This window comes from Athene noctua, chromosome 10, assembly GCF_965140245.1.
Source record: "Athene noctua chromosome 10, bAthNoc1.hap1.1, whole genome shotgun sequence".
Lineage (NCBI taxonomy): Eukaryota > Metazoa > Chordata > Aves > Strigiformes > Strigidae > Athene > Athene noctua.
This window is the reverse complement of record NC_134046.1, coordinates 14,629,337-14,654,665: the sequence shown is the minus strand read 5'-3', so window position 1 is coordinate 14,654,665 and position 25,329 is coordinate 14,629,337. Positions and strand designations below refer to the sequence as shown.

Here is a 25,329-nt window from a genome sequence, read left to right as displayed (position 1 = left end):
CCTGTATATATTTAGATAGAGATATACTTAGATTTATAGGCAGCATATAAGCACTTTCAAGATTACTCACACAATAAAGCAACAATGACGCTTTTCTTGAAACAAAGCACTTACTGTTCGCTTAAAACTGGGGCTGAGCTGCTTTGGATCTTTTAAAACCATCTGCTGGCATTGTCTTCCCTCTGATTTTAACTCCTCAAGTATTACTCGAAATCCTTTCAGGTATTCAATCCCTGCAAACAGCAAGGCATTTAAATAGAAGACTAGTATTTCAAAGTGCATAACATAGTATTTAATGTAATTTTAATTTAGTTCATTTGCCTTTAAAAATAAAACTTACCATTCGTATGAAATATATCTGCATTTTAATACTTGTTTTGTATGTCAGTTCTTCCCACATTTTCTATCTATCTTACCTATTCAGAATTCAATCTCTGGCAAAGGCTGCGATTACTACATACTTGTGTAATGCTTAGAGTAGAGGGGCCCACATCTCAGCTGGGGCTTCCAAGTTATCACTGCAATATAAGTTATCATTACCTTCATCACCTTCAGGAATACTTTATAGTAACTTCACATTTCCATTATTAGCAATGAAATATAAAATTTTGCTAGCAAATTATAAAAATACTCCTTTATAACATCTTTCTATCATTTCTGAGACTACCAGATTAAAGTGATAGCAGTCGTTAAAACTTCTTTAATTCTAGCATAGTATGGGATAACAGAAAACTTGACTTAAATGGAATGGAATTTATTCCAGTGTGTGAATACTTCCCGTTATTTATAACTGATGCCAGAACTACATGCATTTTTTCAAGTTACTCTAACACACCTAACTCTCAGCAGTGTCTTTCCATTTCTTTGCAATGTTCTCATCATGGAATTACTTCATTACATGACTAAACAGGGTCATGGTGATGCAAATGTCACAGGAAAATGCCAGTGTTACCCTGTGATAGCTTTGTGGCACAGGTATCAAAGTCACTGCATAGTTCTTCAAAGCTAACTACTGCTACTCCATCTAATTACATCTTTTCAACAGCATTACAAAGACACAGCCACAGCCTTTGTAAGCTAAATGCTACATAAATAAAAATGGATTGAGTTTATGCTAGGCTTGTCAAAATAAAAAAAAGAATCCTAAATGTATGATTTTCCATGGACCTCCTCTGTTGCACTAGTTTTCCTGGGTTTCTGGGGTTTTTTTAATGTTTTATATTTTTGTAGAAGATCAAGACCATGAGTTGCCCAATGCGTTCTTAATATTCCATGGAACAAAAGCACTATTTGTGCTTACATGAAGACCATGAAAGAGAAAGTGTCCAGTCTCCATGTTACCCAAGATATTTCAGTGGCAGTTCTGTCCTCACACTTTCCTAAGGAATAACCTCTGATCATTACAAGAAAGAACACCAAGCTTTGTTTCCCATAGAAGTTTGATTCATCCAGTCTGCAGCTGAAGATTACCAAATGCTTTCAACTGCACAGTTTTTCAGAATTTTCATATACTCTTTTAAAGCCCAGAAATTAATCATTATTTTTAATCAAACAAATCATGAAAGCATGACTGGGAGGCTACAAAAAAAATTACAATTTTTCTTATCTAAAAATGTTTGATTTAATAAATGCAGGTCTAGGCTAAAAAATTTATATCAAGTTTAATAAATACACATTTGCATTATTAGTCATATTTCATCATTTAGGATGCAATCCTACCACATAAATGGGAACTGCCAGCTGTTACTAAATCATAAGAAAAACCTGATTTAAAAGATTTTTGAAGGAGTATGAACCATGAAATAGCAAGTTGAGACTCTGCTGTATAAGAAAAAGAACATGAAAAAAATTGGTTTAATTTTGAAAACTGTGTTATGCTTAACTGATTATTTCATCGATATGGAAAAGCCCTTTTGCAGTTAACATTCTTTAATAAAGTATTAAAAACATTCAAGAGGGAAACCCCACCTCTTTCATTTGCTAAACAGTGGTGACTAAGAAAAAAGTTTGTTAAGTTGCTCTATTTAGGACCTTAATTAGTGTGAAGAAAAAGAAATGATGGGCAGGTGTTGGTAGAGAGATAGTGCACTATAGTGCAACTAGTCCCCATTTTGTTGATCATGCACTCCTACCAACAAAAAAAATTTTAAGTGCAAACCATCAGTATATTTATAAAATACAAATATGTACTACTGTGCTAATATATTATGCACATAATATAAATATGTACATAAAAATATAAAATATATGCCAAAAAAATTTAAAAAGCATGAGATAGACTAAAATGAAAAACTACTTTAAAACCAGTTTTTATTTTACTAATGTTACAAAAAAATTTTTGTTCCCACTTAAAACTGTTAATAATATTTTTGAGTGAGTGCTATGTGTTTTAATATGCTTCACTAGTTTTTTAAATCTTGGTTTAACACTCTGTTGTACAGCAATTTGAAGGTCTGGTTCTGAGTTCAGTTTCATTACTTGGTTTTAACAGCTGTCATAGCTGAAAAAAGAACAAAGATACACAGGTCCAAATGAAAGAATTGCATCATTGGCTGCATTTCCTAAATCATTATACTAATTTTTTACTTCCATTCCCTAATTATGCAAAGGTTTTTCTTGCATTTTGACTATTAAATTTTTATCTTCCCTGATGTCAGTTGTTCTTGCAAACTAATCAGAATGTGTTGCATTTTTATATTTTTAACAAATGGGTTCAAAACCCACTGAAACTTTGCATTCTGAAGATTTTTAAACAGGCTAGGAAATTCTGTTTTCTAATTTTTTAACTGTAAAAATATGAGAGTTTTTGTAGGTAAGCAGCTGGCATTTTCAGCAACAAAATAACAAAGGAAACTTTTCCAAACATCTGTTTTCAAAATGCTCTTTCCACAGCATGAGTTTCTTCTGAAAAGCAGTTACTTTCTCACTCATCTTTAAAATGTCACCTTTACCTTGAAGAGGCACATTAACCGTGCTTTTGGTTTGGTGGGGTTTTTTAAGTATCTACTAGGTAGCATACTATTGACAGTCACTTGTCATCACAGAAAAGGTCAGCAAATCTGGAAGTGTCTTTTTGTGAAAGAAGAATGCTTAACTCAAAGATTTGAGTTTGACAACTCTTAAGCACTTTGCCACAAAATAACCAGTGAGCCTCTGTGTGGCACAAAGGATTTTCATCGTCACTGCCCATCTCCTTACAAAGTATTATTAAGATTCTACTATTTTAAAGTCTTGTTTTTATAAAGCTAACCACACTGATGACATCGCATGCACTTCTGGCTCCAATGTCATTGTTGCAATAGTTCCTCTATGAATGATGCAATGACCAAATTTAATGTGTGGTGCTATCTCTGAAATCTTATGCCAGCATCCTTTCTTTCATTCCAGTATTTCCCTGTATTATTTCAGCCAATTTACTGTGGCAGGAATAACAAGTGTTTCCCCAGTAGTATTTGGCTTTTTCTTTTCACTACTGAGCAGGAAACCTCAAAAGATATTTCACAAAAGGAGGCTTCTAAAGATTTATCATTAAGTTTAATGAAATTTTGTACTTTATTGAGTATCACATGGCTTCAAGCATCACTGAAAAAATTGTAGAGGTTTGTCTTTGTATTCTGCATGCTTAGTCTTCAGATGTCTTGCTAATCATGATGGCTTCACAGTATTAGTTAATATCTCAAGGCACAGTACATGCTTAGGGCAAGGTTCATTCTTAACAATTGAAGTGCTAAGGCTTGGACAATAGGCCCAAGCCAGAGTTGACCTATAGATGAATCCTGTATATTTTGGAACTGATAACCATTGTGCTAATAGGTATTATATGAAGTTATAACAAACCACCCATTCTGATGTAAAAGGTGGAACTATTGAAGCCTGAGCAACAGGCCCTGAGCTGAAGCTGCTAACTTAATATGTACAAAATACGTATGCTCATTAATGGAAGATAGAAGATGTAGCTTAGATACCATATACTCATTACTGTTGGTGGATACAATGAAAACATGTCTATCCTGAATGTATCTTTCTTCTTCTCTGTGCAGGGGTAAATTAACAAAGCCATGAAGCCAACTGTCTGGTCTTGGGACAGACGTATGGCCTTGTTCTAAAAAGAACATAAATAAATTAGATAACGAGGGAAACTCCCTTGGCTTCTCCCTTGAGCCCTGGCCAGGCTCTGGGGGAATCTCATGAGAGTGAAACCAGATGTTCTGCTCAAAACAAAGGTGCCAGCTATTCTAGCTTGCTAATTTTTAGTATATAAGACTGAACCCATTTACAGCGACTTTGGAAGCCTCACCTACGGGTGGACGCACCGCGTAGGATTTCCCACTTGCTCGGACAGGCTCTGCAAACCCTCGCTGTAACCAGGGCTGTCCAGTGGCTGCGGGTCTGGATGATGGTAAAGTATGCAAGTGGTGATGTATCTTTCTTAATCACTATTCTCTCTCTCAGGTAGTAATGATTTGATGCATTACCCTCTATCTTCCTACTTTTTTAAGTGCACTACTGTGTATTTCCTTACTCTATGTTTTCTGTATTCTTTTGTATATATTATTTAGTTATTTTGAGTAAAATACACCTACTCTTTTCACTCTGGTTCTGAGTTTAATTGGTATCCCTAATCAGCAAAACAACAATGACAGGTGTAAATCTGTATTTCAAATAGTCTTGACAATTTTGGTCAACTTTTTACCAGAACTGATTAGATAGTTATTGTTTTTACCTTCTAATGTGGCTGACGAAGAGCCTGCACTAAGAGTAGGGTGCTCACATTATTAATATTGTCTCAAATTATCTTAAGCCACTTGTCAATTTAATGATGGTTAGTTTAATTAAAACTAGATAATATAATCAGAAAATCCAGTTAACCTGGTGCACATACACTGCTATAGGTTGCAACATGCTGAAAGAGAATGGAAGACTGAGGGTGCCACTGTGAACCCCTCCACATTGTAGAGCATCCATTGTTCCTTCAGGATACCTCACGTACTGCGCATCAAAAATGAACATCTGACACAGAGACCAAGTTAGGGTGCCAGTGTTAATCCATATATTAAATACTAGTATAGCTTAGTTTTTCTTTTCAAGATCTAAAAATATGTAAATAGATGTTCTAAAATTTTCTTCACATGCCCCAGTGGATCATCTTCAAGTGTTCAATGCCAGGTTGGACGAGGCTTTCAGCAACCCAGTCTAGTAGGTGTCCCTGCCCATGGCAGGGGGGTTGGAACTAGATGATCTTTAAGGTTCCTTCCAACCCAAACCATTCTTTATGATCTTACACACCGCCTAGAGATTACTGCTCTAGTGGGCAACAAGGTACTTTCAGTGACATTTAAGTGATTGAGAAATATTCTTAGTGATGAGACCTGACAAGGAAACACATTGAAGTTTGTATAGCTATGATTAAATAATGTTTGCCACCTGTAAAACAATCTGCAACCTAAAGAATCTTTAGGTGTATCAACAATTAACCTCAATCAATGCCACTGAAATGCACCAGTGCTTTAGGGCAGAGAATGAAATCAGGGTTATTGCACAGTTCCAAACAGCAGGAAAAATTCAGCAAACTGGAATAGTAAAAAGCAGCACATGGCTACAGAAAGCATCCTAGTTTTAAGGGTATTTCAAGTGAGCCAGTAAAAATAACAACTTTGCAAAGCTGTAAGAATTTCTTTCTTCTTAATTAGTTTGCTTCAATGACTCCAAGCATAATTCTTTTACTTAATACCAATCAGCAAGAAGGTATTACTGAAGACATGATGAATTAGTCCATTTCCCTTTATTACTTACCGATGGCATTTGCTGTCCAAAGTATTGTCACTGCAACCTGTTCATAACATGCATATTGACTGATAGTTATATTCTGCACATCTCCAATCACGTGTTTTCCCACTGAATTCAGGTAAGGCGTGCAGTCTAAAAATATGGAGAAATATATATCTTAAGAAAAACATTCTGGCTGATATTCTTGTTCCATAAGAGAGCAAGTAAATCATGATCTGCCAACAGCACCTAACAATCTATGCAAGATCAGTTTCTAACATGATCTGCACCTTTCCATATAAATGAAGAATTAAGTTAACTTCCTAATTTCTTCAAGATTGAGAAAGGTAAAAGTACATGTGCACTATTTATTCTATAAAAATAAGTACTGCAATCTAGATGAAGCTTTTGTCTCCAGACACTGAAAAACACAAAACTTTACAAATCATTGAGCACAACCACCTTCACCAGTTGCAAAACCCTAGTTCACAGGACTCCAAAGGAAATTACCAGTTTATAATACCAGTGTAGCCTGTACCACAGTAAGAGTAAAAATAACACACGTGTTGGATCTCCCAAAAGAGAACAACTTTTCCTCACTAATTACTCAAAAGAATATGAGGACTGACATTAATTTTGTGCATGTACAGTGCTTAGAGAAAGACAATGTTGGTCAATGATCAAGCACGTATGAGAACAATAAACAATGGGAAGCTTTAGAACTGGCACTCAAGAACTGCTTTTTAACCACAATACTGCTCGATCCTGACCACAAAGAACCTGCTGCATAAAACCATCTCATCTCTGTCACTCATTCAGTAGCCACATCCCTATAGACCATTTTTCTGCCGCTGGATCCAGTCAGAACTGGTTTTGTCTTGTTATGCTCGCAAAATACAGTGCATTCCCTAAAGTTACAGCTCTGCAAACGTGATTATAGAAAACCTCAGCCTTCATTAAGAAAATAAAACAGTCTTGACTTTGTTGTTGAACTTGACCATGTCTTTATGCATCAAAAACAAGAAAACAGCCCCCAACTTTATTACTTTTAAAGCCTTACAATGTTTAGGCTCATATTTTGTTGCAAGAAAAGAACTATCAGCCAGAGAATGCAATAGTTCTGGAGCACAATATACATGAAGACATGTATGCACATTCTGCTTTTGAACCAGCGAAGCCAACAAAATCCAGAAGTTGTTGTCTAGTAGACTATGCATTACTGACTGATGATTAATTCTAAAAACCTGAGATAATCTCTGTGCTATATATTTGTGTATACAGAGTCAGTAGAAACGAAACATTAAAAACCAAGTGTTATGATAAGCCAATACAGGAAATTAAAATTTAATTCAGAGGTATGATCTTAAAGGCAAGGAAAGTAAGATTATTAACTGAAAAGCAGTTTTGGATAATAGCTTTTTACTATGAATAACAATGGCAAGGGGTCTTTTATGTAACTGCCACACAAATAAGAACAGAACAGTTTGTACAACATTGCCTTTTACACAAGCTGGGCAGTTGAGTTGGTACTTACTCTGCTGTTTGTAGAATTCTGTTGCTATGAGTAAAGTCAATGACAACATGAACTTCCTCTTAGGAGAATAGAGTATCTCTTTCAATGGAAAGTTTGAAGTAACAGTTTTTTGCTAGGTCTGGATCTAATTAATAGCAAGCCCAAATTTTTGGATCCTAGTTACTAAAATTTTATGGTCAAATGACAATTTGCCAAAATAGAATATAGCACAAATATCTGAAGTTTGACTGTGAGTCACTGATTTACATTTTTAAAGAACAACAGATTTAGGAAAACAGCAGGAAAAAATTGCACTTTTTAGGAAACCACTGCTTTTACTTGAATACAAGTGAAATACTAAAACATAAACATTCATTTTCCACCTGAATAAATAATCTAACCAACTAATTTAACAATATACACCACAGTTTTCTAGAGTTGCTGTGTGGCAAAATAAGAACCTTTAAATCACAGCCAGAAAGCCAAATTCTCTTTTGTAGTAGCTTATTCATGGTAAGTATGTATTTCCATGTTATATGAACTGTTTAGCCTTGCTATCAGGGAACTCTTTTCCTAGTACTGCAGAATTCAAATAACTACTTTGTCCAGGAAGTATACAGTGCCAGCAGAATTCTGAATTAACACTTGTCATTGGTTAAACACAGTTCCTGGTGCCAGAATTAATGGAAAAAACATGACAGATACTGGGACTTAAACAGACGCCACTGTGTTAACTAAACATGGGGATCTCTGTTCTGACTGATATTATTTCCTGGTTTTATGTAGATTAAAAAATTAATAACTTTTTGTAGTAACCACTTACATCTTGTACAATCTAACAATTTTTGCTAATTTTAAATATTAACATCTAATTAGATTTTTTTATAAAGTCACAGTGAAGGATTACCAATTCAGAAATTAACATAAAAACAGAAGAACAAAAGGATGATCAGAATGAAACAAAAGCACTATTGTTAGGTTTCCTGATACATTCTCTCAACTGTAAAATTTTACCCACTTTCAGCACCTGAGTTAATTGCTTTGGGTAGGCAAAAAAACCCACCTGTGACTTGCACTGGTATTAATACAAACATTACTGCTGTAAATTAGGACCTACTGTTGACTGTACATTGAGTTTATATTGGTGATGGCCATTAACTGACCAAACAATGATAAATTCCCAATATAGTCAATAGTCATACTTGTCTGATTAGACAACACGGATGACAAAAACCTTTAAAAAATTAAAACAATAAAATATAGCCATTTAGCAGATGTTTGAAGGGGTTGAAGTATTACTGAGACAACCTGCTGCTTAGAGTTATCATGCTAGAGACTACCCTCTTAGTTTAGCTGCAACAGACCACATCTGCTACAGTACTAAAACGACCTGTCTTCACTGAAAATGTAGACAGCAGTTTGCCACTAACCTGGTCCTTTAACACCGTAGCTAATTAGAAGTTGCAACTACTCCAACCAGATGAAGAGATGCTATTCCTCTTCAATATTAATACTTGCAAAGACAAATTTTTAATATATTCCCCATATACAAATACCAACTACACAGTTTCTATCATGAGACACTTCACACCGCTTTCCCCAAAATTACACATCAAAGATGTATAAAGCTTGAAATAATCCTTTCCCATGACTTTGTCTGTAATGAACCCATCAATGACTACGTTCTTTCACAGAATAAAACCATTCTCTATAATTTTCCAGGCAAATACTGGGCAGATGATGTAGGCTAATCTGAAAGTGAAACTACTATAAATTGTGAGATCCTTTTATTATCAATGAAACAGAGAAAGGAGAAGATCTAACAGACCCAGCAGAAACAAATTCAGATTTTAAAATTATGTCAACATTAAAGAGCTCATGTTATTCTTAGAGTCATTTTTAAGATACATGCTACTATATATTGAAAACTGTGATGGAGTCCTTGATTTTTGTGAATGTAGTGCGAATTTTCAACTTACTGTCATATTTAAAGGTGATATTGAGTAGCCCATTGTTCTTGGTGACTGATGACAGCCCCTGTAGAGAAATATCAAGAAAATAATTTAAATAAATACTTTCAACTTGCATAGATTTTTATTTCAAAAATAGTTTGTTGAACAATGACAGAACTCATGATTTTTTTCCTTCTGTTTAGGCACCCTATCCATCAATCTGAACACAGGCAATGAAAAAACAGATTGCATACACCTGTGTTTACTCACCTGTCATCAACTTAACCAATGTTATACTCAGAGAAGTCAAAACAAGGAGAAAAAGTCTGAATATAATATTTGCATGAAAACATGAAATTGTGACTTACGTAGTATGACTTGCCCAGTCGATGTGAATCACAGAAGACTATTTTTGAAATAAAATTTTGATGTTCTTAACTTCCACCATTTAGGTTATTCATGCCCATACAAAACCCACATCTTTAATGAAGGTTTAATGACAAATCAAATTGTTTTTTCCCAGACGAACACAGTGTATGAGAAGAGAAGAGAGAGTATCAGTCTGAAGCAGCTGATCTCTATTCCACCGTCATGAAAGAGTATCAGAAGTTCAATCAGAGGGAAGGTATGTCACTGCTAAGCACTGTGGTCGTAGCACTTCAGCTCCGTTTTCTTGGTGAAGGTCATTTTCAAGAAGAAATTAAAAGTAGGAGCAACACAGCAGAAGAACTGATTAAAGAGCACTCACTACCTCCCAGACACTCCTCATCTCATTAACTACCTCAGAACAGGTGCCTGAAGGACTCTATTAATCTCTCTGTCAATTGGGCAAACTAGCCCACCAAATTGCAGCACACTCAGAACTGATCAACAATCAAGTCATCCTTTTTACACAGTCCAATTATTATTCAGTGCTCACAAGAACTACACAGAACTCAAAGCTTTACATAACTGATGGATATTAAGCCAGGACAGAAAACCTGTGGCCTGGTTCATCAGTGTCCCTGAACTGTACACGGGAGAAACACTTACTACAGAGAGAGTATCTATGTCCAGTATTTGCCTACATCTATCCTTCACGACATTATTTTATACAGATATATTTATATGTAATTTATGTTTCTGGCATCAGTCTTGTGGAATTTATATTTCCATGTGCTTTGAGTCTTATGTGGTTTAAGCACTGGATTACTCTTCTGTTGTATTTACTCATGTGAGAAGCCCCCATATTGAGGCGCCAATCATTTTACCATGTACTAAATATTTTAAAGAAATTCTTCCTGAAAAAGAGTTTAATTAGACAAAAACACAGATGGAGAATTTAAATTTAAAACTTCCCACTGATTATTGGCTAAAATCAATAAATAGTTAAAGGAGAACAAATGAAACAGTGGATTTCCAGCTGGAATAATTCAGATATTATATCCCATAACTTTTCCAGTAGAAGTGTATATTACAGAAAGCCATTATGCTACATCAGACACCCTTTTCTATTATCAAATACTATTAAAACAGACACTGCCACCTTTGCTGAGTGTCACAGAAACTGAGGACCAACCAGAGAACACGCACGCAAGCTAATGAGTCCAGTGTCTCTTCTACACCTATACAAAAGAACTCTGGACCTCAGATAGCAACACCTTACCCTTCAGAATGCAGTGAAATTGGTTTTGAAACGCAAAATGTAGCATCACTCTCACCCTTACTAGACATGAAGTTGAAAACTGTAACACTGATTCTTATAGAGCAATATCATTCCCTGAAAGGCAAATAACACCATATTTACCATTATCTTTAAAAAAACCACTACCTGTTTACATGCAATTATAACTGGTTTTACAGCTACAATGTAAAGGACAGAAGTAATAGCATAAAAGGACTCCAACAGTAAGTAGATGTTGTCAAGATTGTGCAAACATTCACTGTGTCTCACTTAAGAGTAAGACACAGGTGTTTAGAAAGAAAAACAAGGTATGAGTTATCTTAAAAAAAATCCTGGTAAAATACTATGTAAAGAATGAAAGCAAAGCAGATCTTGATAGTACTGTTAGAAGTGAAATTTGTAATCTCACTTTCTTCTTAGGTGGCTTTTCATTTGTTTTAACTTTGATTTAGTTTTGCATTAAACAAACTGTTAGACAAAAAGGTTTTCTGAAACAGGAAGGAATTTTTTTTTCAGTCTTTTCTTAATACCTGTTCTGTTCTGACTCATTTACTGTTTCTCCTAAACTATACAAAATCTCCTTTAACTTACTACTACAGCAAAACAAAGACAATATGTGCTTGATAAAAATATGAAAAAAAATAACAAAAAAGAAACTATTGACTTTTTATATTTATAAATGAAGGCAGATGAACCATCAAATTGTTACCTGTCTTCCTTTTGTGTCCTAGAGCTGAAGTTTTGAGACGTTGTAATAAACTATTGTAACTAATTTGCTAAGTTAAGCAAGGCGGGTATGACAGGTTTGAATGATCTGTAAATGTTAAACCACACTATCCTGCTGTCTAAAGTATTGTAAAAATAGAATATGGTACCCTGTGTGGGTTTTGAAATGATCTGCAGTTACTATAACCTATATTACAATGAATGTTTGAATATATATGGATAAAATATAAAGTATGCCATTTGGTTGGAAAAATGTAACTACTTTTCGGAAACCTCATCACCTAGAGCTGATAGGTAAACCACTTCTTGGAAACCCCATCACCTAGAGCTAATATGTAACCGCTTCTCGGAACACCCCCCCCCCCCCACCTAGAGATAACCTGTAACTTCTGCTTGAAGAAAAGCCGCCAAAAGATGGAATCATGAGGCTTTTAAAAGATCCAATAGGAGAAAAGCACGCCAAGAGACCAAGGCTTCGAGACTTCCAAAAGACCCCATAGGAGGAGGACAAAGACCCGAGCATCTCAAAGGACCCAATGGAGAAAAAGCAGGACAATCATCTGATGAGAGAGGATTGGTTAAAGACGGTGGCACAGAAGTATAAAAAACCTCTGATTTTTTGAACTCTGTGTGCGTGTGGCAGAGTTGTGGCTCTCCATGCACCCAGCGCTGCTTTGCCTATTGCTTCCCACCCTAAACAGATTGAACCAAAATAAAAATATATATATTTTTATAAAAATTGGCTTTGTCTGATTATAACAACGTGAATTTTCATCTAACCCCACAGAAAATCAGCACAAGTATTTTAATTCTTTAAGTAAGATCATTTACATCCTGTATTTAAAAAAAAAATAAATATTGCAACCCTTTTTACTGCAGCTTTAATTGCATTTCTACTGGAATTATGGTGACATCACAAAATATGCAACAACAGAAGTATAAATCAATACACCACAATCATTAATAAAGTAGATGCAAAAAGGCAGTATAATACAAGCCGAACTCTGCTGATGAATTTACTTACTGGTTGTAAAACTTTGCTCCCAAGTGTATAAAAGGTGTGAAAAGGCTGCAGTCATTTGAGAGAGAATTAGGGGCACCTTAAAGTGTTGAACTAGATAACTGTCATACAAGTTATAAACAAAAACATATAAGCTACTCAGACAATTTGATCGTGCTAAACTTTGGTATTAATCCTCTGACTACTTACCGCTGCAAGTTTAAAAATACATTATTTCAGGAAACATTCCCTTGTATTTAAGCCATGAAGTAATTATGCTATTTAAATAGCTTATAGCTAAGACAACTTGTTTAGAGCATCTTGCTTTAAAACTATAAATACTAATGCTATGGCCTTCGGGCTCTACATTCTTAGTTAATTAACCACTAACATTTGTTGAATTACATACAGCTTCTAATTCATTCTGAACTTTCCTAGAAAGTAAGTCTCCATTGCCTGAAGCTTTGTCTATAAAATCCTTTTAGTTCACGTACTTCTATACACTCTAACTGAGAAGGAACACACAGAAAACAGTCAAAACGTATTTTATGAAGAACTATAGACCACTGATCTTTAAACAGATAATCAAAGTTGAAATGTACACAGATTAAATTACAAATAATCTTCTTTGTCAAAAGCGGGGAGTGGGGGTGGGGTGTAAATTATCCATAACAGCATTAAATCTCACATTATGCAAGCTCAAAGCACGGAACTTCACAGAAAACTTGACAAACTAAGATCCAAATCCTGCATCTATACTGGGCAAGCAATCCAGAAAGAATCTCCATCGCATACCTCAAACCAGAGATCAATGTTGGATCTGTCCCTCAATCCACATAAGCAACTTAGACAGTTAAGGTTAAGATCCTAAGATACCTTAAATCAGCACAGTCCTGGGTAACACTAACACACATATCCTAAAGAATAAGTAATTTGGACATTCAAGACACGCGCAGTCATTTAATTTTATTTAAATATTCATCTTCCAACATGAAAGAGCACAAGTATTAAAGACTTACATAAGCCAACCTGTATTTTTGTTTATATTTTTCTAATATCTACCCCCTTCAGTTACGGTAACAGTTTATTAATGAAATGCACTTGCAGCAGCTCTTCCTAGCCATTACCATGCCAAAGAGGAACAAAGTTAGGATTACATTTGCAGAAATAAAGCTTAAATGAAATTTTAACCACAGGAACTAATTGTGCCTCCAAGAAAAGTTAAATTTAACTAATGCTTGCCATCAGAGGCATAAATGAAATACAATGGAAAGAAATTTTTAAAATCTGCTTAACCTTTACTGTTTAATTTTTCCCTTGTCCTTTCAATCTAGGCTATATGGAGTTTCATATTTGAAAGTAACATCTATTTGCTATATTTGACAATTCCAGTCAGAAACGGCACTGGTGATTTCAGAATTGTCCTATGAATAACCATTTTTACAAGTAATACTGAAATACACTCCAACATTCAACTTTTGTTGAGCAAACACTCTTTCATTCACAAAGGCAATTTATGCATGTGAATAGGCACTGTCAGGCAGCCACTTTAACATCCATACTAGGAAACAGAGATAGATGCTCACACTCATTACAGAGATCTGGTAAAGGAGGTAGGAAATCACTGCCCCTCAAGCATAGCCTTGTGCACCAGACCAAAACAGTAATCATGATTCATCTTTCATATGTTGTTAATCAACACACACATGGTCCTAATTTCATGCTCCCATGAGGCAAAATGAAGGGACAATTGTTTTTGAACTCTAACATCAAGATGAATAATCAATGTTTATCATACCCATTGCTCAGTAAACTAAAAGCTTTATATTTGACATCTGCTCTTTTAATTTTAAAGCTTTCTTGATGCCTTCAACCACGTTAAAATACTTTCCTTTCTACAGTCATCAGTAAAAAGATTAAATATCTGCACTATTTATACGCCTGTATTTTAGATTGCTTCCAACAGAATATAACAAAATAGATAATCCATGCTAATGTTTGCTGTATAACTTGTATGTACTTCACTGACTACAGAATGAATTCTAAACCCTGGGTGGATGGGTTAAACTGTTATTACTATATCCTTGGTGTAAATGACAATGCCAACCATAAATTTTGTTCAGATTTGCCTTTTTATATATATATACACACACACATATATGTGTTCCTGCTTTCCATGCACAAATCATGGGAATAACATTTTTAAAAACATCTCAGCAACACTGAAGAAGTAAGTTTTATTAAAAGTAAATTCCAAGGAGCAATAGGATTCTCAGTGCCTATTTCATATCTGAAACAGAGACTTAGATTCTTCAAAACTTTTTTAAAACTTCTTTTAGTAAATTGGCCTTTTTTGTGTTTCTTCTTATGTAAACAACAATGATTTACAAGAAATTACCAGCTTTTGCTTGGTTCTTTGCTGTTAGTTATTTTACTGTTTCACTGCTTCATCTTTAGAGCCACTGCATGCAAGTTCAGCCAGAGAAGAGCTGAAAGTGTCTTCACACAGCATTGCATCTTGAATTTGGCTTCAGATACAAAAGGTAAAGCATTGGTTTTACTTCATTATAAACTATGCATTGTGGGGAAAGAAAACCATCATTTTTCAGCATGAAGGAACTGCATGATCCATCCAACCCCTGATTATCTTCTTGTTATATGATTAGCTAGTTCTTCCCTAATACATCCTTGCCGAGAACAGCCTGTCATGTTCAAGGATCCCAATTTTTCTTCCATGTTACTTGTGAATATTCAGTGATGGATCTCCAGGTGTTAGCACATTACTTTTACACAATTGCCCCTTTCAGACAGAGTATTAGGTTGTCTGGTAGATCAATTAAGCCCTTCCTCTGAACTGGAAGAACCCTTGTTTCATGTGAACATACTTAATGCTTTGACTTTCTCAGCACAGCTCAGCCTCCCAGGCAGTAGATGACCTGATGCAGGCACAATACACCTTCATTTAAACTGCCAGGCATGTTCACATTTAGCATATTCTTTCTCCAACTCCCAGAATACAGCTTTTTACCCCAATTTGAGCCCTGTGATTTGGAACAAACATTATGAACCATTCATACTAGCCTTTTTTAGAAAATGTGCTAACTTAACTGACAGTCAAAACCCTCTAAGAAGTAACAAATTCAAAACCAGGACTGTACAGACACTGTGAGTTATAATCCAGGTACAACAACAATAATTTAAAAAAGGCACAAAAATCTGGGAAATTAAACTTTCTTTTAAGATTAACATGTAATATTTATTTTCCTAAACCAAACATGAGGAACTCGTAATTCATTTGTATAAGAATTGTCCTGACCTTTTGTGATCATTAAATATCTAATTTTTTACAAAATCATGACATTACCCATGGTTTTATGGTTGACTTCCCACACAGGTAATTACATTTTGTCTGAACAAATTCTTCTGCCTTTTCAGCTAGACACGGTTTTCTCAAGTTCCTTCTATCATGAAAGGATATTGAAATCAACAGCTGCTGACTTAAATCCTGTCAGAGGATGAGGTGGTTCCTAAACCTATCCTAAACTCATATGCCAGCAAGCTTCATGGGGGCCTTTTCACATTTTTGAGGTGAACATGCTGACTGAAGATCACTAATTGCAGTGTATCCTATCTAAAAAAAAAAACCACTCCCCCAAAAAACTCAACCAAACAGTAGAAATGCCTTTTCGCTGTGCCTCATTCCAGGTTATTTTAGTTTCTGTTTAAAAAAGGAAGTGTGGAAGATTCCCTTACCCATTAGTCTGACAGAGAGGTAAGAAATCACTGTAAGGAAGAAACACCACAGACATTTACAGCATGACTCCAGTATGCAACATGGCTCCATGCAGCTGTTCACTGAATGTATGTCAACTGGTTTACTCTAAGGAACAGACAGTTCTTAAAGTCACAATTTAACAACAGTAGAAGCAAGTTTAATCTATACAGTTTGCCGCCTACCGTGAAATCTTAAATCTCTGAGTCAAGCCCAGGAATTCAATGCAGCAATGCATGGCAGAAAAAGGGCACCAGCTTCTATTTCTTTCATGCAATTTGCAAGTTCATCTATAAAGTTTTCTACAGTTTGCCCTGTCACACTTAATTTTGTCCAACTTTGTTGCGTAAATAATGTTTGGTTAATCAAAAACCTTCTTAAAAAATAAAAAAGGCCCCCCCCCAATCAACAGAAGAAATATTTTCAAACAATGCACATTTCCACAAACATTACTGAAATGTGCTAGTCTAAGGATATTTGGACAAAAGCCAAAAGTCTGTAGTTAAACCAGTGTTCCCTTAACTGTGGGATATGACCCCTAGCAGGAGAGTTGGGAGAAAAGACAAGGTGTTTGGGAAGGGGAGGGGCAGAAAAAGCAATGCCAAGACAGGTGCACAATGGTGATTGTGACTGGGAAGGAAGGGGGGTGCAAACAGTAAAGTTGTTTTTAGAGGGACCCAAGACAAATAAGTTTGAGGAACACTGACTTGTGCTATAAACAACAAATATATAGAATAACTTACATCTGAAATAATGGAGGAGGAGAAATTAACGAAGCCTGTTATGCAACTGAGACAGCACACTACAAAACCAACAAGCTAGCTAATTATTCCACTCAAATTAAAGAATATATTTCTTCTTATGGTGGGAAGTTATCCACAACCTCCACAAGCCTACAGGGTCCCTCACACCTAGAGGAAAAATTGCATAAGCACTGAATTTTAACTTATTCCCAAGCACGTCTGCACTAACCTGTCTAGGAAACAATTAATATATTTTTATTTAATTGGCTGTCCACTTCATGTGCAAGCACACAGAGCTATAAGCTGAGAGGCACAGTCTTTCTCTCTCAAAGATGTTCAAAGAGGTCTAAGAAGACAATCAAGAAAAGGTTTTGAGAGGTGACTGAAGCATGAGAACAATGAATATATCTTATTTATCTTAATAAGTATATATATGGATATATTTGTTCACTCATTTTGCTTACCACATTAAAAAATGATGTAGCTTTCAGGGGAGAGAACATCAGGGAAAAAGGAAAGCAAAGAACAACAATACTTCAGAGATACAAAGTGTATCATTAAAGATTTTATGCACATAGAGATTTGCAGCTTCACCTAAATCAGGAAGTACTTCGAAGCCAGCCAGACCAAAAACCAGAGTTTTTTCCTTTAAAGCAGAGCATATGCAATGGCACCTGGAGAACAACTAAAGGAACTTATTTCCAAAATCATAAATGGTTCACTAACAACATTCTGCTCCCAGATTCCTACCTTCCAAATTGGAAACTCCTAGCACAAACTTGTTGTTTGATCCCAGGTTTCATCCAAGGAAAGAGAAAATCTGTAAAAGCAACTAGGATTGACCTCACAGGTTCAGTTTTAAGCTTCAGTCAGAACACAATTCACAATTACGACTATTTCAGGGTGGGGTTTTTTGCTCTTTGCTTCTCAATCTAATGCCAAAGTGAACACAAAACCCCCTTAACAATTCTGAGGGAAACTGTCATCAAATGTGGATTAACTGCTTTATTCATAACTGTTCTACCTAAAAAATTCTCATCTGAAATTTCCTGCATTGCTGGAGATTTTCACTGCAAACAGACTTAGAGCAAGCAGACTGGAGATACTCCATTTGCAGTATAGGGTGAGTTTATCCAATTCATAACTTTTGAAAATGATAAGAACAGCTGCTTGCAAGGAAATCTTTAAAGCAGAACATTATATAAAGGCTGGAATGTGAAAAATTTTACATCGCACATCTATTCTGTGTATATTCACACAATGTCTTCCCCCAGTCCTAATCCTTCTCCTCTATTATTTGAAAGTCACTGAAGTTCTTCAAGAGCTTTGAAGTCAGAAAATATGAAATGCATATTCTTGGAAAATTGATTTTAATTCTTTCTTATACAAATGAAACATACAGGCACAGCTAAGGAAAATATTACATATTCACAGGAGCTCGTGACTGAAGAAAACTAGTGTACATTGGTTTTGTAGGACCAACACACAAATAGACTGAAGTTTTGGTTCTGGAGGAGGCAAGGTAATTTAGCAATAACTCCACTCTACTGATTAGAGTGCCACAGAACTCATAAAACTTTTAAAGTAGATAGGATTTGGGATTGTTCCATGTTAATCCCTCCCTTTGAAGTAATGCAATTATTTTGGACATAAAACCTTATTCTTAGGGATTTACAAACACACAACTGTACTCATCCATAAGACTTTAAAACTGAAAATTCGTAAGCAGTATGGTTTAATTCCAAGAACAATCAGTTATTTGCTTGCCAAAATCCCATGTTCCAGCTTTAAAGAATCTTTCACCATTTCCCCAACAGTGTTTTTAATACTTCACATGAATCTTGTTTTTGCAGGAGATTAAGTAAAAAAATCAACTTTCTTTAAAATGATAGGAGCATCTCTTCCCAAAATTACCATCTTTGTGAACTACATAACTTAAAAAGGTTCAGACAATGAGAAGCTATGACTTCAAATGTGATAGCAATGCAAAGGTACCTTTGGCATTAAGTTCAGTATCATAAAGGACATAAGAAGAACAACAACATAGCAAAAAGTGCCACATTTGTTCCATATACAGCCACGTTATACAATTCCCCCATCAAAAAACTGAGGGGCAGATTGCTAGAGTTTCAGAGTAGATGGCATAATGACTGTATTTAATCTGGATGGGAAAAAAACAAACCAGCAAAAATGGAAGGACCATTATGTCAAACATAATGACTAAAACTACTTTTTGGTTAGAAGGAAAAGTCCTTGTACATCAACTATGCTAATAAAGTAAACTACCTTTCCCTATAAATCTGTCCCCAGGAAGCAATCAAGTATTCCTCCTTTTCTTCCTTTCACAAAATTAATGGACAAGCTGCATAAGCTGGCTTCCTGCAGAGTTAGAACCGAGCCTCAGCTATGCTGCCCTTCCTTCTAACTGTGTTGAAGGTATGGGCTTTGTGGTTCCTTCACTGTCACGCATTGTTATTCCCACCTCTCTGAGACAAGTATGCAAACAGATATTCCTACTGCTGAACTACACACTTTTAGCAAATAAATTCCTTCTTAGAGCCCCCATCTAGTCCCGGTCCACAGAGAAGATGAAAATTACTCTCACAGCTTAAGCACTAATACAATCAGCAGGGAGGATTAGAAGGTCCAGTGCTTACTATGTACTGATGATCCACATGGTTGAGCTTCAGAGACACAGGCAGATACATTTGGTGGCTGAAGATTTAAAAGCTTCAGCTGCCAGGGAATTTATATAGACTCCTGGTTACCCTCTATGGAGTACAGCCATCATCTGCAGCCAAAAAAACTCCATTTGGAATGTGTCAGAAATAAACACAAAGCTGCACAAACACTTCTGGCTCACCTGAAGGATAACGGAAGGAATAACAGTCAAATATTCCAACTATACTGGCCCCCCTCTGCAAGCAAACTGGAGCTTCCCCACTTACAGCCATTTAAGTAGGAAAGGCTCCACCAAATAATGATCAACGCCAGGAATTTGAACACAACACATTAAAACCATCCAAAATACAGCTTTCTGAGGAGACTTTATTGAGAATGTGTCTGAGAACCACCAGTCTTTAATAAAGTTTACCTCAGAATTCACCTGATCATCAAGGCTGACTTTCTTCTGAAGTTTTTATTTTCACACTCTGCAAATCCATGTATTTTGTCCCTAATTGTGCTATTCAACCATCTCTTTACACAGAATAGCTTCTGCCATCAAGATTGTTGAGGCTTTTCACAATGAAAAAAGGATGAAGACAGAACACATTCAGTTTCTCCTGTGTGCTCATCTGTCTTGTACTTGGATCTGAAAAGCATTAAGTATTGCTAAATCTTACTGTTGGAAAAAAATAAAGGAAATGTGTGTATTTCAAGTATATCTCTCCTGGAAACTCTTTAGGCGTTCTGTGCTATCAAGTCCCATGACGTTTTTAACTACTAAAAAAGGGAACCTAAATACAATTTTTAAAGTAGAGATTTAATGTTTGAAATAGTATTGAAACTCCAGTCTGACTGCATTCAGTTTCCACTAATAAAAGTCACACCCGATGGATATCACACTTTATAATACAGTTTAAGAGATGCATTTTTCCTACATATTTCATGTTAAGTGCTTTTGAAAGTAGGCCAAAGCAAAGGTTACACGTTCTATCCATACAGTATATGGCCAGTTCATAACTGCCATTTTCATACTAATTAAGACACTACTTGACATGAAATGTGGTATCTGCTAAAACACTGACAACCTGTATCACAACCTGCTTGAGTTTTAAATTACTTCATTGGTGCCATTTGCTTAACTACTGTTTAAGCTCTTGCAATATTTTAATTCTTTTTCATGAAGTATTGCTCTTACCCAGTTCCTAGAACCTTGGAGCACTTTTTGTTCTTGTGTTATTGGTTAAAATTGGATTATCCAATTAAAAAAAAAACTATGGTGAAAAAATCTACATCTTAATAACATTTAATTTTTCAGTCAAAGCAGCTTTCTTCTAAATAATAAATTTCCATACCCACTAATAAATAATAATAGAAAATCACACCTTGGGAAAAGTAACAGGAACTCTAAAATCAAATGCCTGATGTACAAATGCAGACTTGGCATATGGGTCTACTCTCTCATGGTCTACTCCAACAAAATGCAGGAATGGTACAAAGTGCATTTAGCCTCAGGAAAAATACCATTACTGTGCTGCTCTGAAGAAATTCCTCGGGTTTCCAAAGAAGCAGCACCAATAAGATCCAGACTCAGTCCTCACAAGTGAAAGGAACCTGAAGGGAGTGCATCCTAAACTGTAATTTCACCCTACCTCACTCAAATTGCCAGAAATAAAAAAGTCATTTTAGAATACTGTATCAAATACATAAGCTGTTCAAGAAAAAAAAAAAATCCGTGAAGACACATTTTCTTACAAAGCATTTCTCCTATGGCAACACCTAAAAGGTCAAGCCAGGCTAGGTGCCAGTATGCATGAGGCTGTAACTGATTATCACCATGACATATTTTATAAGGTCCAGTCATAGACCAGCATGTTCCTGTGGTGTTACACATACATGTGAGGGGGACAGTGACAATCCCAAAGCCATAAAACTGAAAAAAAAGATTCTCAATCTCACCTTCCTTCTCACCTAAATCTCTGTGAAATGTATTAGACATGAAGCACTGACCATTAAAAAAACAAACAGAAAATACATAAACACCTTTTGCACCGTATTTTGACCAGAAGAATCATCTTGTGGTTTCTCCCTGCTCAGACACTCAGGAAACAGAGATTCATTTCCTCCTGCTTTATCCATATCCTATGTCACCAGCTTTGAGAAAGTCATTTAATACCTTCCTGCTTTAGACTCATCTGTAAAATGGGATAACAGAATTTCCTTTCCTCCAGTTGTCCATGAAATAATTTCAGATAGCAAAGTACTCAGCGCAAGGAGTTCCATTTAAAATGTGTACATACACACACCACACACTCAGTGTAATGAGATGCAGATTTCAGTTCATGTACTTTGGTGATATTCATAGTAGCTAATAAGTTTTACAACAGATCCATAGTTTAAACTTTTCCTGTCCTTAAAAGGGGAGTGTTTTGTTTTTACATACAGATTTACTACTTTTTTTTTTTGACTACTCAGATAATAAAACTTTTCCAAACTGCCCAAGTTCAGTAATAAATCTTGACCCTATTAAGGTTTGTTTTTCAGCTTTGCAGGAATGCAAAAGAGAAAAAAAACCATACACCTAAATAACTTACTTGATGCAGTGTTGATACACAGAAGCAAAGGCTTCACTGTAAAAGAAAATAGACTCAGTTTTTCTCTTAAAATTTGTGAATTATTTGCTTGAGTTGTTTTGATTAGTAATAAGGTGTGAGGTTAAGTTTGTATAATAGTATAATCAGGGTGACTGGCACTAAGTGCTGATAGAAATTTGACAAAAACAATTTGAAACCTAAACTATAATCTGTTGAGGCTTCAGAAAAAAAAACCCTTACAAAGTTAGTATGTAAAACATTTAAAGATGAACAAAGGTAACATTTACAGTGGTAATATGCTGAGCTTTCTACAAGGTGATGTTCAAGACACTGAATTACAATCTAGCAGAAACAGGGTGTGAAGTCAGTAAAATAATCATCCACTCTGTTTTTAGTGAGGGTATATTAACTTTTCATTTGATTTTTAAGTAAATAGTTAGCTTTGTGTAATAATTTTACCATGATTGGACAGAAACCAAACAAGCAAATTATTATTATCTGAACTCTATTTAATCTCTGTCTAATCTGATGATCTTCATTACTCCAGCCCAGATCCTCCAAGGCCTGAGACACATCAAATTCACTGCTTACACATGTTCTGTAAAATAACGAATAAAAAGCCTCTGAACTGATTTCTCTATTTACAAATATACCCATCACATCAAGATATACACAATTCCAGAAGGAAAGCAATCATACTAGACTTTTATTATTTCCATTTGAACACTACTGTGAATTCCTTTTTCCTTCTAACACTTCTAACCTAGTCAAAGTATAACCTAAATTAGTTGAAAGAGAAATTAAAATTATCAATCAGATTTAGTGTTCAATGGCCACTACTACATGGTACTGTTTTGTTCTCACACTCTTATCACATAATTTCCCTCGAAATAACACCTGATAAACTGGTTTGCACCGAAAAAGTTTGCACCCATCTTTCAGTAAATGAATTTTAATTAGTCTCATACAGTATCTGTACTGTAAAAACATCTCCGTCTCTGCTACAGATCTTTTAAAGAAGGAAATACACAATTGGTTCCAAACTTTTATAACCGCATATTAATGCACAACAGTATGAAAATGAAAAATTGAATATTTCAGGATGCTAATACATGCTGAAGGTAAAAATGTAAAACTTCTTTCCCCAGTTACAATGTTCCCTAGACAAACATATCCATTTAAAATGTATAATTATTTGAAATGCTCTAAATACTTCAAATTGTCAGAGCTGTTCAAATGCTATTTAACACATGAAAAATATACAGAAACTTCAGTCTGACTGCTTGAAGTTTCCATTAATAATGGATCCATGGATCGCTCACTTTACAGTACATCTGAAAAGGAGACAACTTGAAGAAATCCATTAAGATGGAAGAACCTTATCATCACATAGGAGCTTACACTCTTAAAAACCCAACAAATACAGAGGTCTGAGACTTTGAAGCAGTTTGGCCACCGTACAGTAACTCATCAAATTGCTGTTCTCTTGGCATGTATAGATATTTACCTGAAAATACATTACTACTATTCCTTCTGCTGTGAAAAGGTTAAGGGATCAATACTGAAATACAGAAAGTATGAGACATTAATATAAGTAGTATCTTTACATAAAATACTATAAAGAAAAAAAAAAAGAAAAATTATACTCTTGTATTTATTTAAGAGATATTACATCGATATTCGCAGTGATTTTTCTGAAATCAGATGCTTTTGCCCTAGACCATAAGACTGAAGTGATTTGAAATGGAAATATTTCCTGTCCACTCACTGCCAGTTTCTGTTCCCAGAGTGATATAACAGATGACATCCAGTACAATAAATTCTTTTATTAACCATAAATTTGAGACTGCTTTAGGGATTTAAAGTGTTCAGTTTCATGCTGAAAAAATGTAATGTTATCCACAGACCATCAGCATGTGTAACAAAAACAGAGCCACAGGTTATGCGACTTTGATCAAATTATGAAAAAAATTCTTTTGAATTTAAAAATACTTGAAAAAGCATTTACAATAATTTTTTAACCTCTTATTTTTAAAGAGCTATGCACACTGATCTTTTTCTGAAGGAAACAATCACTTCTAACAAAAAAATCTCTAGTACCGAAAGTCAATACCATGAACAAGTTTCCTTCTAGCAGCCACCTTATTTAAGAAGCCAGAACTGGTTTAGTTTTAAGAAGTTTTAGGAGCTTAAGCATTTAAATACACAGATTCAAAAGTTAAATTGAGCCTCTATTTCTCCCAAACTTTTACGTGATTTCTTTTTATCAAAGTTAAACTGAATATATAAATAACTAATCCTAAACCACTGAACAGAAAGACAAATACAATGCAGAATACAAAACCCTTTCAGTTTAAACCTCTGTCTCTATTAAAATAAAATCAGGTTATTGGAGTGCATTGAGAAATAGATTCAAAGACAAGCAAGTTTCACTTCCAATATAAATGATAACTTACAACATGAATACTATTTGGATGTGATTGTAAAATATAAACATAGAAACAATTATTTTCTCTGCTGCGACAAAACCTAACCCTATTGGGGGCAGAGGGGGGAAATCATGTCTATAACTACAAATCAACTTTCCACATACAACCATGCAAATAAACCACCTGAGTTTACATATTGCTAACACGCAGTTGAATGGAATATAATAAACAATAGCTAAAATATATATACCAAATGTAATGTGGCTACCCCGAACAATAGTCATCCATATCTATCAGCATTGTTAGATGATACCAGGCGTTACTCTATCACTTATTTCGAGGCTTTGATTCCTACATTTACTGCCAGGATGTAATAAAAAAAAAGTTCTGTCGTTGCAGCTCATTCTTTAGTGAGCTGAATGTCCCATTTTCAAACCTCTGCATGACATTTCACGGCCAGTGGTCCTTATTGAAAGAGAACCCCAAAAGTGAATGGCATGATTAGTG

The 25,329-nt window shown here is 35.2% G+C and overlaps 1 protein-coding gene across 1 annotated transcript in view; it reads right to left on the bottom strand.

The window, feature by feature from the left end:
• IL17RD (interleukin 17 receptor D) overlaps positions 1-25,329 on the bottom strand; it is a 50,390-nt gene that overhangs the window by 12,076 nt on the left and 12,985 nt on the right. Inside the window, exons 2-4 of the mRNA XM_074914228.1 lie at positions 9,259-9,316; positions 5,794-5,919; positions 115-233 (exon numbers count right to left, since the gene is read on the bottom strand). Coding sequence (XP_074770329.1) covers positions 115-233; positions 5,794-5,919; positions 9,259-9,316 — 303 coding nt within the window. The remainder of the gene's footprint in view (positions 1-114; positions 234-5,793; positions 5,920-9,258; positions 9,317-25,329) is intronic.